Source organism: Oncorhynchus mykiss, chromosome 25 (genome assembly GCF_057628025.1).
Source record: "Oncorhynchus mykiss isolate SJ-2025 chromosome 25, ASM5762802v1, whole genome shotgun sequence".
Lineage (NCBI taxonomy): Eukaryota > Metazoa > Chordata > Actinopteri > Salmoniformes > Salmonidae > Oncorhynchus > Oncorhynchus mykiss.
Window position 1 is genome coordinate 53,954,824 of NC_143046.1, and position 18,083 is coordinate 53,972,906.

An 18,083-nucleotide genomic window follows, 5' to 3' on the forward strand; every position below is an offset into this window, starting at 1 on the left:
AGAGAATTTGCAATATTCTGTATTACCTCCCAGTGGAGGAGTGAGGGGGGAATGAATGGGTGTGTGGGGGTGTGTTCACAGACAAAACAAAGGCCTTAAAATGTCCCAAATCTTCTCGGGAAAATGTCAGTAGTAACACACCAAATCAATACAGTTCAAGAAACAATAAACAATCAACTCGCTCACAAGCTCCCTTTAACTAAAATGTCAACCCAAATACATCTGGAATGGCAATAATACTCCAGCGACACTGAACATCAAAGGGAGCATATTAAAAAAAAGAAAGTCTGCTGCAGTATAAAGCACTGGAATGATAGAGAGAAAATTAAACTAAGCGAGAGAGGGGGGGTCTTAGCTGTTGCACTGTCTGTCCGTCTGATGGTTTGTATGTTAAAGTTTTACAACAATGTTGCTACTAATCCATGCGATCAATAACAGGAGCGGTCCCGAAAGATTACAACTACTACCTAGAGCGGTAACACCGCCGATCGACTTAAACACTTTACAAACTAAGCACGCTCAAAATAGACTTCTGCAGAGTTGCACACAGTATCAAACTGCGAGCCAACTGGGAGCTCCCACACAGAGCCGGAAGAGCTATCTTTTTTTTCTCCTTCCTGACTACTGATGCGCTCTTAAAGTGGCAGCGCACAGTGAAGGCGCCGTGCAGGATTTTGTCACACTCTCCTCCCCCCAGAAACAGAGAGGATTCAGGCTTTGGCAGGTTCATGTTCCCACTACACAATATCAGGGACGTTCTCATCATCGGAGTCCTCCAAGAAGAGTTCCTGCAGATGTTGCTTTTGCCTGCGATCCAGCTCTTCTGCCATAGGGTAGCAAGGCTTTAGGTCCACAACATGCACCGTCCTGACATCTTCCCAGTGTCTTCCAAACAGACCAGGTAGCTCACCGACCCCAACTGCTGCACCACACAGTAGGGACCTTTTCAATCTCAAAGCTAGCTTGGCAGTGAACTGCTTGGGCACCTTTGACAGATGATTATAACGGATCCAGACACAAGACTGGTTTTGAACCACATGTCTCGTCCATGTTTGTCATAGTTTCTGAGCTGTTGTTGTGTTGGCTATGGTAGCCTAGTGGTTAGAGCGGTTAGAGCGGGGGACTAGTAACCGGAAGGTTGCAAGTTCAAATCCCAAAAAATCTGTCGTTCTGCCCCTGAACAGGCAGTTAACCCACTGTTCCTAGGCCGTCATTGAAAATAAGAATTTGTTCTTAACTGACTTGCCCAGTTAAATAAAAAGATTCTGCTGGCCTCTGCTCTGGCTAGCAAGGTATGGTGGTGTTGGACTGCATCAAACGCTGAGCAGTCAGATGAAACGTTGGAACTTTGCAAGACTCTGTCCATCGGACCTTTTAGAGTTCAGTGCAAAGCGAAATTCAGGAAGATGCTGATCCCACCTTGTGTGCTGATCCCCCACAAATGAAGCAATCACATCCCCTTCAGGTGTACCCTCTCGGTCAGGTAGGCCGTGGTCAGCTTGGCAACTACACCTTAACAGGTACAGAGCTCTTTGTAAATTCTGAGATGAACTGCGGACCTTGGTCAGAGAGAATTTGGTCTGGAGTCCTGTATCTGGTAAAGACTTCCCTTCACAGAATTAGAGCAATGGCAGAGGCAGTATATAGCCTCATTATTGTTATTTCATTGTGTAACTTTTTTTGCTTTAGTTTATTTAGTAAATATTTCTTAACTCTATTTTCCTAAAACTGCATTGTTGGTTAAGGGCTTGTAAGTAAGCATTTCACGGTAAGGACTACAACTGTTGTATTTGGTGCATGTGACAAATACTATTTTATTTTATTTGACATTTGGGTTGACATTTTAGTTAAAGGGAGGTTGCGTGCAAGTTTGTTTATTGTTCTTTGAACTGTATTGATTTGGTGTTGTACTATTAACATTTGGCCGAGACGATTTTGGACATTTTAAGGCCTTTTTTGTCTATGAACACACCCCTACACACCCATTAATTCCCCCCTCACTCCTCCACTGGGAGGTAATACAGAATATTGCAAATTATGACTGGGTTTATTCTTGTCAATTGTTGGCGTTATTCTTTTATGAGGTATTATTGTTTTGGGTTACCGCCGTGCTGTGACGTGTTTTATATGGTGTGTCTTATCCTTTCTCTCCACTGGCTATCTGGAAAACAGGCTACCCTCTAGGCAGTCTCTTCTGATATGCGTGCATCTGGTAGTGGGTCTCTATCTATCCTACTATTTTCCTTTAGGCAGGGTTAATACCTGCCTGGAACCCAAATAAAAATATTTTTCAGGACCCTCTAACAATACTCCTATAACTTTATGTTTGTATTCTTATCTTTTATTATTTCTTATTGTTGTTGCGTTGTTGAGAAGGAACCTACAAGTAAGCATTTTATTGGACAGTGTTTACCATGTGTATCCTCTAAAAATGACTAATAAAACTTGGATCTTGAAATAAAACTTGAAACACACACGCTGCACACGCATACACTATGCAATCTCTCCTGGCCAGCTCGCTGAAACATGTAAAGTGGTATTTTCCACTCTTATCTGGCTGCTTAGCACAGCTGGGTGGAGGTCATTTGTCTGTCTGAAGGCAGGTCTATAAAAGCCTGGCACAGAGACACAGGCTCTGACTTTGAATTAACCACACACTGCAGGAGCAGATTGCCCCATGGTGCCTCCTGTCCTATCTGAAATAAGAGCCACAAACAACCGGCTGGCCTTTTCAAATTTGCAGCCTATTTATTTTCCCATATTCTGAACACACCTGTTCCCTGGAAATGTAATGTCCCCATGTATTGAACGATTGAGAACTAATCAAATGGCTTGTACTTCTCACACTAAAATGTGAGCTAGTAGACTTTATTTGCTGCTCCTCATATAACCTCTAATGCTTTACTATTTCTTATTGGTCTTTCTTCCGTGATCTCCGCTTTCCCAATGTAATGACCACCAGACAGACACATACAGTACATATATTATCACCTAGCGCTAGCCATCAGAGTCGAAAGGCCCCCAGAGAGCTGTTGTTTTGCCATAATGGATCGCCTAAAGTTTCTGTGCCTTACTGCATTTTAACCCAGAGCCAACAGAGCATTGCTAGAGAGTAACTCAGCTCATCCATCACTAATATCAGTTGCCCACCTGGGTGACGCATGCTGACCATTTTGGAACACGTCATCCCAAGACACGACACATCATAGCTATGCAGTACCATAACTGCAGTCTGGGAGGAGAGGGATCTTGTGATGTTGTTATTTCTGTTGGAATGGAATAAGACCGTTTAGCAAATGTACAGTACATTGTGGTCTCTACTTTGCTATGATTCTTCCTCAATTCATATAGCCAAAGTATTTTCTCCTGTATGAGAACTACAATGAGAACAAGTTTGTTGACTGGTTGCAGCAATATTTTAGGTCATTGTGAACTCGCGACTAATTGTGACAAAAGTAGAAAAATGCCTTTCGGTGTGGGTGTGTGCAATTACATTAACAAAATGTGTCTGCAATAATTGGGTTAGCTCTTCTCTAACAACATCCTCTCCGCCCCCGCTTTTGTTGTCTTTTAATTTCCTGGGCGCTTATGAAAACAGAACAACTAAACAAGGGAATGCTTCCTCCCACTCATGTTGATGATATAATGTTGTGGAAACTTTACAGTAGCAGGTGGCAGAACGACTTGAGCAATTTTCCTTCCTTCGATTGGAACAACAGCTCATTATAATCTTGGAATAATCAAAAGGAAACATAGCTCCGAACAGCAATGATTGGGGTTCACAGGATGGCAGAAAGGACACAAGATTAGTTAGATAACAAAGCAAGCACTCTATCATGTAGGAACTATCTTACTTTATGTGCAATCATTGAAAACATTACTATGTTGATTTAAATTACAGTTGGTACTCTCAACATTAGCATTCCCAAATAGACTCTCATAGCAGTAATATGCTGACTGCGCCAGCGGCAGGACTCATTCTCATTTTACAGTATAAATATCCACTTTTCACTATGTTCAGACCACATAATATGGCAACAATATTTGATTATACTAATCATGATATACTAGTCACGATATTTCACATTGTTCATCTGCATAATTGAAATCTAACATTAATTTCCATGAGACAACATCCACTATCTATAGTGCTGCCTACTGGTCTGGTGTAGTCAGGCCCTCAGATTAGAAGGGAGGAGTTGGACCTCAGAGGGAAGGAAAGGCAGTCAACTAGTGCTCAACATATGTGGGAACTCATTCAAGACTGTTGGAAAAGCATTCCAGGTGAAGCTGGTTGAGAGAATGCCAAGAGTGTGCAAAGCTGTCATCAAGGGAAAGGGTGGCGACTTTGAAGAATCTCAAATATCAAATATATTTACATTTGTTGAACACTTCTTTGGTTACTACATGATTCCATGTGTGTTATTTCATAGTGTTGATGTCTTCACTATTATTCTACAATTTAGAAAATAGTAAAAATAAAGAAAAACCCTTGAATGGGTAGGTGTGTCCAAACTTTTCACTGGTACTGTACATATACACAATGTACAATTTCAACATAAATAGTTTACTGATTTGTGTTCCAAAATAGCTTAGCATACAAGAAAGGAAAGAGAGAAAAAAGAATAGTCACTTATGACCGAGCATTAGTATCTAAAATACCAGTAATAGATAGTGATCGTTTTATTTTCTACACCATGTGTCCAAAGTTTCTGTGTGCCAAATTACAAAAAAAGTTTTTTGATTCGATTAATGAATAACAAAAATCTGTTGTCATTTTTTGCATGTCTATGCTCAGACAACCTGTTTGGTGGATTGTGCTGACAGCTTCTGTGTGTGTGTGTGTGTGTGTGTGTGTGTGTGTGTGTGTGTGTGTGTGTGTGTGTGTGTGTGTGTGTGTGTGTGTGTGTGTGTGTGTTTTGTAGGAGAGGAGACTGCTGCAGAAGGACATACTGCAGCTCAACACCTATGTGGCTTTGTTCACATTCACACCCCAGGAAAGTGAAGACCTGGAGATGAGGTCAGTGGGATCCACACACACACACACTAACAAAAAACAGACTAATCAATGGTCAGACTAATTCGTGGGATTGCTTAGTTAAAAGTCTCTTATCTGCAGAGGCCAAAAGCTCCTAGCAGCTCACTGTCAGAACTGGATGGATGTTTGATTGGTTTCTAAAGGGCCTTGGCTTTGCCTGAACCTGTCCTGCATTCTCTTTGTAATCCCATTGTGTTAACAATTACCTATGCTCCTTTTGAATGACTAACATATACTGTGTTTACCTAGATAAGCAGGCAGGCGTCACTGAATGCATGCTCTAATCACTGCTCAATAGATATTTGTCAGAGTTCTTCTCTAATACAACATGTACAAACATTGTATTTTTTTGTTACACATTATAATTGAATTGTCTGTGATATGTGTGTGATCTTCCGTTTCTACCTGCTCAGTTAAACGACCATTAAACCGTCTCCTAATCATACACTCTCAGGAAAAACAAGGTATAGAATTGTACTTGTACTTTTTCTCAATCGTGTACAAGCATTTTTTGGAACAATGTTGTTGACACAGAACTCTGTGGCCTTTTGCAAAACAGTACATGTGTTTTCAAAATGTAGTTGCCTTCTCAAAACATAAATACATCCATCAAAACAATATTACTAAGAAGAAGCAAAAAGCACAATTTGTAAAGGATTCATTCTTCGGTATCATCACAATCCAAATCCATGCATTCAATAGATAGACTGGTTTGCTCATAGTTTTGTAGACTTTCCATTGGTACACAGAAACAACAATTGGTGGCTGACTAAATAATTTTTTGCCCCACTGTAGATACTTTTGTACCTGTTTCCTCCAGCATCTTCACAAGGTCATTTGCTGTTGTTCTGGGATAGATTTGCACTTTTCGCACCAAAGTATGTTCATCTCTAGGAGACAGAACGCATCTCCTTCCTGAGCGGTATGACGGCTGTGTGGTCCCATGGTGTTAATACTTGTGTACTATTGTTTGTACAGATGAACGTGGTATCGTCAGGCATTTTGAAATTGCTCCCAAGAATGAACAAGACTTTTTTTTCTGAGGTCCTGGCTGATTTTTTTGATTTTCCCATAATCTCAAGCAAATAGGCACTGAGTTTGAAGGTAGGCCTTGAAATACATCCACAGGTACACTTCCAATTGACTCAAATGATGTCAATTAGCCTATCAAAAGCTTCTGAAGCCATGACACAATTTTTTGGAATATGCCAAGCTGTTTAAAGGCACAGTCAACTTAGTGTATGTAAACTTCTGACCCACTGGAATTGTGATACAGTGAATTATAAGTGTACTAATCTGTCTGTAAACAATTGTTGGAAAAATGACTTGTGTCGTGCACAAAGTAGATGTCCTAACCGACAAGCAAAAACTATAGTTTGTTAACAAGAAATTTGTGGAGTGGTTGAAAAATGAGTTTTAATGACTCCAATCTAAGTGTATGTAAACTTCCGACTTCAACTGTACGTCCTGGATGTCAGGAAACTTGGTCCTAATGATGTACTGTGCTGAATGCACCACCCTATGTAGGTCCTTAAGGTCAGATGCCAAGCAGTTGCCATACCAGGCGGTGATGCAACCGGTCAGGATGCTCTCGATGGTGCAGCTGTATAATTTTTTGAGGATCTGGGGACCCCAGCCAAATATTTTCAGTCTCTTGAGGGGGAAAAGGTGTTGTTGTGCCCTCTTCACTACTGTCTTGGTGTGTTTGGACCATGATAGTTCGTTGGTGATGTGGACACCAAGGAACTTGAAACTCTCGACCCGCTCCACTACAGCCCCGTCGATGTTAATGGGGGTCTGTACGGACCGCTTTTTCCTGTAGTCCACGATCACCTCCTTTGTCTTGCTTACATTGTCATCGCACCACACTGCCTGGTCTCTGACCTCCTCCCTATAGGCCGTCTCATCGTTGTCGGTGATCAGGCCTACCACTGTTGTGTCGTCAGCAAACTTAATGATGGTGTTGGAATCGTGTTTGGCCATGCAGTCGTGCGTGAACCGGGAGTACAGGAGGGGACTAAGCACTCACCCCTGAGGGGCCCCAGTGTTGAGGATCAGCATGGCAGATGTGTTGTTGCCTACCCTTGCCACCTGGGGGTGGCCCGTCAGGAAGTCCAGGATCCAGTTTCAGAGGGAGGTGTTTTGTCCCAGGGTCCCTAGCTTAGTGACGAGCTTTGTGGGCACTATGATGTTGAACGCTGACCTGTAGTCAATGAACAGCATTCTCACATAGTTGTTCCTTTTGTCCAGGCAGGAAAGGGCAGTGTGGAGTGTGATTCAGATTGCGTCGTCTGTGGATCTATTGGAGCGGTATGCAAATTGGAGTGGGTCTAGGGTTTCCGGGATGATGGTGTTGATGTGAGCCATGACCAGCCTTTCAAAGCACTTCATGGCTACAGACGTGAGTGCCACGGATTGGTAGTCATTTAGGCAGGTTACCTTAGTGTTCTTGGGGCACTAAGGCACACAAAAGGCACTTTTGATGTGAGATTACTCTGAAGGTACATTATGTTCCCTAACTGTACCCTTTTTTTCACAGAGTGTAAACCAAACATTAACTGAAAAAAGATTATAAAGATATAATTTGACCCGATGACAATGTGATAGTTATGAGACAATGTCTCTGTGTCTCTGAGATTTTGTAAATTGTAAATTGACAATTGTCTGGACTACCATAACGTAAACCTTTTTTAATGTACTTTTTGATTCGCTGTTACGAAATAAGGGTTTCTCTCTCAACAGCCCTTGGCCCTAGTATCCATTTTACTACATCATTCCCTCAGTAATCCTGATAGTCTACTCTTTGACGCTCCAATATGAGATCCCCAGAAAGATTTCAATCATCCCACACTTAATTTGAAATGTATTGACACTAAAGGTTGACCGATTAATCAGAATGGACGATTAATTAGGGCCAATTTAAAGTTTTCATAACAATCGGAAATCTGTATTTTTGGGCACCGATTTGCCGATTTTGTTTTTATACCTTTATTTAACTAGGCAAGTCAGTTAAGAACACATTCTTATTTTCAATGACGGCCTAGGAACGGTGGGTTAACTGCCTCGTTCAGGGGCAGAACGACACATTTTCACCTTGTCAGCTCGGGGGATCCAATCTTGCAACCTTACAGTTAACTAGTCCAACGCTATAACCACCTGCCTCTCTCTGTTTGCACTCCACAAGGAGCCTGTTACGCGAATGCAGTAAGCCAAGGTAAGTTGCTAGCTAGCATTAAACTTATCTTATAAAAAACAATCAATCATAATCACTAGTTAACTACACATGGTTGATGATATTACTAGTTTATCTAGCATGTCCTGCGTTGCATATAATCTGACTGAGCATACAAGCATCTAAGTATCTGACTGAGCGGTGGTAGGCAGAAGCAGGCGCGTAAACATTCATTCAAACAGCACTTTCGTGCGTTTTGCCAGCAGCTCTTCGTTGTGCGTCAAGCATTGCGCTGTTTATGACTTCAAGCCTATCAATTCCCAAGATGAGGCTGATGTAACCGAAGTGAAATGGCTAGCTAGTTAGCGCACGCTAATAAACGTTTCAAACGTCACTCGCTCTGAGCCTTCTAGTAGTTGTTCCCCTTGCTCTGCATGGGTAACGATGCTTCGATGGTGGCTGTTGTCGTTGTGTTGCTGGTTCGAGCCCAGGGAGGAGCGAGGAGAGGGACGGAAGCTATACTGTTACACTGTCAATACTAAAGTGCCTATAAGAACATCTAATAGTCAAAGGTTAATGAAATACAAATGGTATAGAGGGAAATAGTCCTATAATTCCTATAATAACTACAACCTAAAACTTCTTACCTTAGAATATTGAAGACTCATGTTAAAAGGAACCACCAGCTTTCATATGTTCTCATGCCTTCTTACATAGCACATATTGCACTTTTACTTTCTTCTCCAACACTTTGTTTTTGCATTATTTAAACCAAATTGAACATGTTTCATTATTTACTTGAGGCTAAATAGATTTTATTGATGTATTATATTAAGTTAAAATAAGTGTTCTCAGTATTGTTGTAAATTTTTAAAAAAGTGTTTTAAATCGGCCGATTAATCGGTATCGGGGTTTTTGGGCCTCCAATAATCGGTATCGGTATCGGCATTGAAAAATCATAATCGGTCGACCTCTAATTGATACCCACAGAACAGCATGACTCCTAGCCCACAATTAGCTGCTGTACAGTTGCCCGCTGCTCCAAGTGTTGTTTTAAATGTTTTCCAATGAAAACCAAACTAGACATGATCAAGGTCTCAGGATTCTAATACAGACCTTAATCAATACAACAGACGAACACAAAAAATTCACAATGTCATCACAATGCCTCATCAAAAGCGGGAACATTTCAATCTCTTTTGTGAGCTTTTTACACCTGGCTTGTGATAACTTTCTTTGGCATTTTTTGATTAGCCTATTGCTCCATGATTATGATGGTGATTATGAATACTAAAAGCATGTTTCCAAACATATCGGATTGGCTATATACTTAATTGTTCAAAATCAAAAAACAATTGTACAATATATTTATTGGCATTTTTTTTTTTTTTTTTTTACTATTTAACAATCATCAAAATATGACACAGATAATGCCCCTTCCACCTACACAAAACACCATGCTACATGGGGGCACATCGTGCAAAACCCTCCCCCCCAACACATGAACACCCCCCTCCCTCCACTCTACCGGTATTAGCTTCACTGATTATCAACAAAAAAAAGAAACAGAATTACCTTCACATTCCATGCTAGAATGCAACACAAAAACAAATAATAATAATACATTCATGAAGAAAGTAATAAGGGTTTATTGCGTTAATTGTATGTTCTTTTTTCAGATGGAATATAGGAAGATAGTTATTTTAGCCACGTTTGCTTGCTTGGCGGAGTGTCACTCTTCCATATAATAGCTGTTTATTTATTAGCTGCAATGACTGCAAATGTAATGAATCTGGTTTTGCTGCAAATATTAACTTGTAGAACAGAATCCTCTCCAAGAAGTATAAGGGAAGGATCTAGTGGTACCGTCATATTAGTGACCTGTGATAAGATCTGAATAATGTCTTTCCAATAATAGCTTAGTTCAGGGCAGGACAAAAACATATACATAAATGTGCCCACTCCTGTTTTACACCTAGAGCAAAATTTTGAATATTCAGAATTGATCTTATACAGTATCTCTGGTGTAAAGTAGACCCTATGTAAAATATTGAATTGCATCAACTTGTGCCTTGTGTTAAATGAAAGACGCTGAGCATCTAAAATGAGCTTTCCCCATTTCTCATCTTCAACGATGAGACCAAGGTCATCATGCCACTTCATGCAAGCTTTCCAAGGTTCATCGTTCCCCAACAGAGCTTGAAGACCAGAGTACATGTAGGAAATGAAACATTTTACCCCTTTCCTCTCCAGCCACAGTTGATCAGTTTTAGCTTTACTCATGAGCTGAATCCTACCTCCCTGCTGAGTGGCAATGTAATGCCTAACCTGTAGGTACTTGAAGAAATTAGTTTGAGGTAACTGAAAATGAGATGCCAGTTGTTGAAAGGATAGTAGTTCACCTTCTCTATAGAGATTACCAAATGTTTTAATTCCTTTGTTGAACCAAGAAAATGTAATACCATCTCTCAGGACTTTGGGTAAGATGGGAGTTATTATAGAAAGGTGTTTGTTCATATATATATCTAAGCTCTTCTGTTTGTTTACAGACTTCTATCCATATATTTGAAGTGTTTTTAATGAAAGGGTTGTTTATGGTTGTTTATGAGACCTAGCAAAGCTTTAGGTGGGCTAATATAAGGTTTAGATGCCAATGTAGCAGGGGTCAGTCACTCCTCCTCTATCTGTCTCCAAGAGGGTGAACTTGTTGTTGTATCTTGCCATACCCACACAGCCTTTAACTGAGATGGCCAGTAATACAACTGGAAGTCAGGTAGAGTAAGTCCCCCTTCTGAGTATGGTTTGCATAAAGTTGTGAGTTTCACTCTGGGGGGTTTCCCTTTCCACAGAAATGAAGAAACCTTCCTATTAAGTTGTTTGAAAAAAGCTTTGGGATTAGGAAAGGGCAAGGTTTGAAAAAGGTAAAAACATTTTGGTAATATCACATCTTTACACAATTGACCCGCCCCATATAAGAGAAATTGGTAAATCCCGCCATCTATCCAATTCTTCCCCAACCTTTTTGAGAAGTGGAGTATAGTTCAGTTGATATGTCTTAATAATTTCAGAAGTAATTTGCAATCCAAGATATGTCATTTTCTGTGGTTTCCAAGGAAACGGCTGGTCTAAGATTGGGTTCTGCATAGCTGCCCTGTTAAAAGGCATAATTATACTCTTCGATAGGTTTATTTTATATCCTGAAAAGGTCCCATGTTCTTTCAGGATGTCAACTAATGCTCGGAGTAAAATTTCTGGTTTAGAGAGGTAAGGCAAAATGTCATCGGCATATAGCGAGACCAGATGTTCACACCCACCTATACGAACACCATGGATGGATGGATGTGATCTGAAAGCTTCTGCCAGTGGCTCTATAGCCAAAGAAAAAAAGGAGAGGACTAGCGGGACAACTCTGTCTTGTGCCACGTGATAGAGAGAACTGTGAGGAAATTTTTCCATTAGTCAGGATCTGAGCTACCGGACATTTTTACAGTAATCTAATCAGACCTACATACTTAGGTCCAATATTCATCCTCTGGAAAACTTCAAACAGGTAGTTCCATTCTATGCGGTCAAAAGCTTTTTCCACATCTAATGAAGCCGCCACTACAGGTTCTTGGTCATTCACTACATAATGCATAACATTAAATAATCTTCTGATATTATCAGGAGATGTGCGGTTTCTTACAAAGCTTGATTGGTCCATATCAACCAAGTCCAGAAGAACCTATGAGCTATGAGTTTCGCAAGAATCTTATATGAAGTGTTCAATAGAGATATTGGTCTATACAACCCACAAAGCAGAGGATCTTTGCCAGGTTTTAACAAAACTGTGATCAGTGCCTGTTCAAGTGTGTCTGGGAGCTTTTCTGTCTCTATGGCATAATTAAACATACTGCAGAGGCTCAATTAGTTTGGGTAAAAAGGATTGATATAATTCAATAGGGAAACCATCTAAAATTCATTAATTTGTATCATGTTCAAACTAAACAGTCCTGTTTAGGGTAGCAAAAATTCCTATTATTCCGATGTTTTCAGGAATCTTTTAACCAGGATATATGGACAATTTATATGAAAAGCAACCCTAGTCATAATTCAATAGACAGCATGTTTAAAAGAGGCATATGACTTCAGGAAGCAACAAGTGGTAATTGAAACAACATTATTTCATGTTTGTCTTTCTTATTGTCAGATGAGATCTCATATAGAGCACCAGAGCTCTATTCTCTTTGAGTAACTCAGAGAGCATTTTCAGTACCAGTCCTCTAATTAGACCACGAGATGAATGACAAGCAGGAACAACTACACTGACTGTTGTTTCTCATTGGTTGAAAAATATTTGTCAAGGCTTTACATAGGCTTTGAATGGATAACAATGAGGACACATAAGGAAGAAAAAACAATAGGTGAAAACTGAGGTATCGTTTGTATGGCCATTGACAACTGACAATAATGGAGTGTCATTGAACAGTGTGAGGAGGCAGCAGAGGCTGTTTTCACTGACTTCAGCTACCCTGTAGGGAACAGCAGTAGCATGTGTCTGAATCACCATATTCTGTACTCCAGAATATCCAACAGTCCTTTGTCCTCCAATATTTATACTGACATAACGGCAATATGTTTTAGATTATACACTGAGTATACCAAACATTAGGAACAGCTTCCTAATATTGACTTGCACACTCCCCCTATATTTTGCCCTCAGAACAGCCTCAATTCATCAGGGCATGGACTCTACAAGGTGTCAAAAGCGATTCACAGGGATGCTGGCCCATGTTAACTCCAATGCTTCCCACAGTTGTATCAAGTTGGCTGGATATCCTTTGGGTGCTGGACCATTCTTCATACACACGGAAAACTGTTGAGCATGAAAAACCCAGCAGCGTTGCAATTCTTGGCACAAGCCGGTGCTCCTGGCACCTACTACCATACCCTGTTCAAAGGCACTTACACTCTCTGAATGGCACACATACACAATCCATGTCTCAATTGTCTCAAGGCTTAAAAATCCATCTTTAACCTGTCTGCTCCCCTTCATCGACACTGATTGAATGGGATTTAAGAAGTGACATAAATAAGGGATCATAGCTTTCACCTATGTCATGGCAAGAGCAGGTGTCCTTAATGTTTTGTACATTCAATGTATGTATTTGGCTGTTCCTGTGACATTGATTTTTAATACGCAATTTATTTCCAATTTAGACCCGGAGACAGAATCGTACTGGCAGACGACTCCAATGATGATTGGTGGAAGGTATGTATGAGAGGGTGTCACTTTTGGAAGACACAGTGTTTAAATTAAGTGCTTTGTAACACCAGAACACTAGTGGCAACTGAGCTGCCACCAACACGAAGGAGACGAAACTTTAACTTTGCTGTAGTATTGAAACACATCATCCCGAGATGTTTTGAAACATTACATGGTGTGTTGTAACACCCCTTAATCAAGTGTCGTGCAACACCTTGACAGAAACGGTTAAAACACTTTTTGTTGTATTTAGTGCAGAATTAGATGCCTTCTCCTTTGGTGACGTTCCCTCTCTCTATAGCTTCTAAACACTATAATGGTGTTTCAAATCCTGCCTAATGCAGAATGACAGTATTATTACAGTATTTTTATGTTTAACATTGATTTATGAATCTGATCATTTGCCAGTTTAACCCATTATGGTAGGCATTGTTGAGCACAGTACTCAATCCACCAGCAATAACTACATGTTTTACAGCAGACATTGCAGGATGCTGTATTTGTCTCTACAATTAAAAGTTGGAAATGTGGGAATGGGTCGTCTCATCTTTGAATGTAATTTTTTCCTGACTGTTTTAATATCTGTTCATCATGACCAGTTACACCTCATAGCACAACATGCGGATTAATACTAATATAGAAGTATACTTTTCTTTCTTCAAACATGCATACAACATTGTGTATAAGAATCATCAAGTCAAAACATTTGGAATGACTCACAATCCTCTAAAAAGAGAGCCATGTGGCAAGATAGGAAGAGCAAGGAGATTAAATCCAGACTTACAATGAGTTCAATCACGCAATTTTGTATATCTTTGGTAATCCTCATAAAATATACTTACATTTTGAGCAACATATTAAGTGGGATTTATTCAGAATTTCTTTGGTAAAATTAAATGAACAAATCATAGAAATGACTGGCATTGATTTTTATGAAGGCTTAAATTCAATCAGATCAAGCGTTAACCGGCGATGGCAGACACCCGCATAGCGGATGTTTTGGCAGTGTCGAAGGTGGAGCTGCGTTGGACCCGTCAAATCAGTGAGCAGCTGCTCTTGTGATCATTGCCATTGCTCAGTTGTGCACCGGGGCCTCCCACTCCTCTTTCTTTTCTGGTTAGAGCCAGTTTACGCTGTTCTGTGAAGGGAGTAGAAAACAGCGTTGTACGAGATCTTCAGTTTCTTGGCAATTTCTCGCATGGAATAGCCTTCATTTCTCAGAACAAGGATAGACTGACGAGTTTTAGAAGAAAGTTCTTTGTTTCTGGCCCTTTTGAGCCTGTAATCCAACCCACAAATGCTGATGCCCCAGATACTCAACTAGTCTAAAGAAGGCCAATTTTATTGCTTCTTTAATCAGGACTGTATTTCTGATCAATTTGATGTTATTTTAATGGGCAAAATGGGCTTTTCTTTCAAAAACAAGGATGTCACCCCAAACTTTTGAACAGTAGTGTATATGTTTTAAAACACTTTCTGTGTATCAAAGCACTTACATTGGGTTTACCCCCTCCAAACACCAGATCTTAGGTTAGGTGCACTACTTTTCATGGTTTCATTACACAACCATGGTGTTTTGAGTCCTATTTTTACAGTGCACCTAGTACTTACACTTAAACCACTACACCGCACAAGTCTGCTGCCATGATAGTATAAGTAGTAGTTGTCATGGTGTATAACATTTCATCTGGATGATGGTTCCAGGGCGTAATCGAGGACAGGATTGGTTTCTTCCCAGCAGCCTTTGCTCACCAGGTGAAGGCCGGGGACAGAGTGTTCAGGTGTCACCGGACGTTCATCGGCTGCAAGGAGCAAGGCCAGATCACCCTGAAGGAAGGACAGGTACGTGATCCCACTGTTATATAAAAATACAATATGGCAAACTACTTTGCAACAAAAAAGGACCCAATTATGCCCATTTGAAATGATACACAAGCAAACATGAATGTTATTATCCATTGTTAAATAATGTTTATTGTTAGTCCCTTAATTGTTTCCATGTACTACTTTATTTGGCGCAGTTCATGATCAAGCCCCAGCAAAAAGTGGGCATCGGACATAGTTCCTCCTCCCACCAATTCTCATAGGCAAATGGGAATCCTGAGCACTCAGTCCACAGATTCACTCCCAGAACATTAACTTCAAAGGATTGACCTGAGCTGGCCAATTGGGAGTCACCCGTCTCTCAGCAGTTTCCATGGCATTACCATTTTGGCATGGCAAATGGCTTTGCTGTCTCAAATCCTTTTCCCACAATGCTTTGCATGGGCATTTTGGGATTCAGAGGAGAGTTCAGGCTAGTAACGCCAAATGGAGATGCATTCATTCCAAACACTTTGAAGATGAGTCAGTGACCTCCTAGCTCTGCCTCGATCCCCAATGAGTAGCAACATCTGCTCTCTCTAGTCACAAAGCCATTCACACTACCTCTCTGCAGCTGTATTGAAGACTATCAGGCCAATTACAGTCAGGTGTCATTGTTATATGGTGGGGGAAATTATATATTTATTACAGTGGTCCTAAAGCTACTTTGCCCCTTAGGGTCAATGTGCATTGTTTAATGAATGTGTTAAAATGTATTTTGCTTGTACACGAGAGCAACCAAATCACGAGAGTATTCGTCTCTGTTTCACCAGATTTGTGTAAGCAGTGAGGATGAACACAGCGGCTTCATCCGAGTGGCCAGTGGAAAGAAGAGAGGCTACGTGCCCTGTGATGTCCTGGAGAACATCTGAGAGAGAGAAAGCGAGAGAGAAAGCGAGAGAGAAATAGAAAGAGCCGGAGAGAGATGACGAGAGGAAGAGAAGGAGAGAGTGGAGGGAGGAGAGGCACAGTCGCACACTCCATTGGTGTACAGGGATGGCTCTGACAGTAGTTTTGATCAGCTGCCAACCTCCCTGGCGCGAAGAGGACGATTGTAATTACAAAATGGCCATCTGAGACCATGGAGGAAGCCCTCTGTTGAGCTAGGACTCTAAACTTCAAAATGTTGCTGTTGGCATTAAGGGAGTGGCTTTGTCAGAAGTCAAAGCCAACCTTCCCCATTTCCTTTAAGTCTGAATGGGAACATGTTGAGACGGATCAAATAACCTGAATTTCTGGTCACAATAACCCCACTCTCCCTCTTTGTATCACTGAATTTGGTTTGATTTGGATTTTGGGATTTTTGGTTTGATTTTGTTTGATTTAAAGAACTGCCGTACATCGTTTGTTCTTTGTGTGACTTCCCATTGGAGAATACAGCTGACACATCATGCATGAATTTACTGAATTCATGCTTGCTTTTTTAGCGTCAGCTGCAGTATGTTTCAATGACCTGTTTATCCTATGCCCAAATGTTCAAATACTTGTTCTCTATATCAAATAGTTGCCTATAGGCCTAGATAATAATTTGCATTACTTTGATGAAAGCGGTTGAGGTTACAAACAGGATAAATCCCTTTTTATTCTATGCTTGTACAATGCCTCCACTGAGCCTTGATAGGCTCTAGCTCACAATTAAAAGCTCATTCTCCTGAGACATGAGTTATTTTATCAGACCCTCTGACACAAAGAATTCAATGGTTTTGTCACTGGAGAGGAACAACAAAAATAATCGGACGAAGCAGAAATGTGTCGATTCTGAGGGGAGTGTTATTCAAAGGAGTCAGACGGAATCAGAGGAATTCCTTTTCTTTCAAAGAAATGCTGTAGTCTTTTGCACAAATCTAGCTAGTGATGTATCTAGTCTAGCTGCTTACCCATCGAAAGACAGAGCTTTGCATAAAAAAATTCAGCCTCATGAAAACACCTTTCTAAAAACCTGTCAGAGATTCTTTGAATATTTGAAAACAACGAATACCTAATTTGCTAGTTGAAGTCTGATGATAATGTTCTCTTCAGGTAGCTTGTCATGATATATAGTTTCTTGTTTTTATTTGTAAAGGATAATGGATTTGATAAAGAGAGGATGGGAATTTACTATAGTAAGTGGGCAACCTTTCATACGTGGTTAGATACATTGTATTTGAATGTATGTCGTCAAATCTGCATACCTGTTATTTCAAGGTATTTGATCACAATCCTTTCAGTGAAACTCAAGTTAATGGGAGTATAGGACATCTAGAGTATAGAAATGATACAGTATCTTCAGAGCATGAGGTACATGACCTTTGGCTTTGATTTACATTCATGTATGCTTACTCCAATTGCACTAAATGGTCACTCCGATATGGCTATAGCCTTATTCCAATGTAAACTTTCTAGCAAATGCTGAACAACATTTTATGTCAGATCAAGACATGCTTGTTGAGATGTAACTTAAATCTATTTATCCCTTTTTAATGTCAACGTTATCACAGTCCGGGGCTATTCCTTTCTCTTCGCTGAGATGTTCTTTTAAGATTTCTTGTTCATCCACATTCATATTTGTTTTCTGTTTTAAAATATTGTTATAAAATGAACTGTTAAAGGAAAGGTATTTTAGTAAATCTGTCTTTAAACTAATCTAATCTGTACTGAAACATGGCTTTATTGGATGGCAAAGGCCACTGTATTGTATGCACAGAATCAAACATCTATTTCTGATCAATTTATTGTCAGCATTTTGTGAAAGTATTCACAGAATATATAAAGCACATTGACCTTAA

General features: G+C 40.2%; 1 protein-coding gene across 1 annotated transcript in view; it reads left to right on the forward strand.

Annotated features, from left to right (window-relative positions):
- The window catches only part of LOC110505296 (SH3 and cysteine-rich domain-containing protein), an 87,307-nt gene extending 69,224 nt beyond the window's left edge, over positions 1-18,083 (forward strand). Inside the window, exons 8-11 of the mRNA XM_021584440.3 lie at positions 4,926-5,020; positions 13,410-13,461; positions 15,160-15,297; positions 16,092-18,083. Of these exons, the coding sequence (XP_021440115.3) occupies positions 4,926-5,020; positions 13,410-13,461; positions 15,160-15,297; positions 16,092-16,190 (384 nt within the window). The 3' untranslated portion in view covers positions 16,191-18,083. The remainder of the gene's footprint in view (positions 1-4,925; positions 5,021-13,409; positions 13,462-15,159; positions 15,298-16,091) is intronic.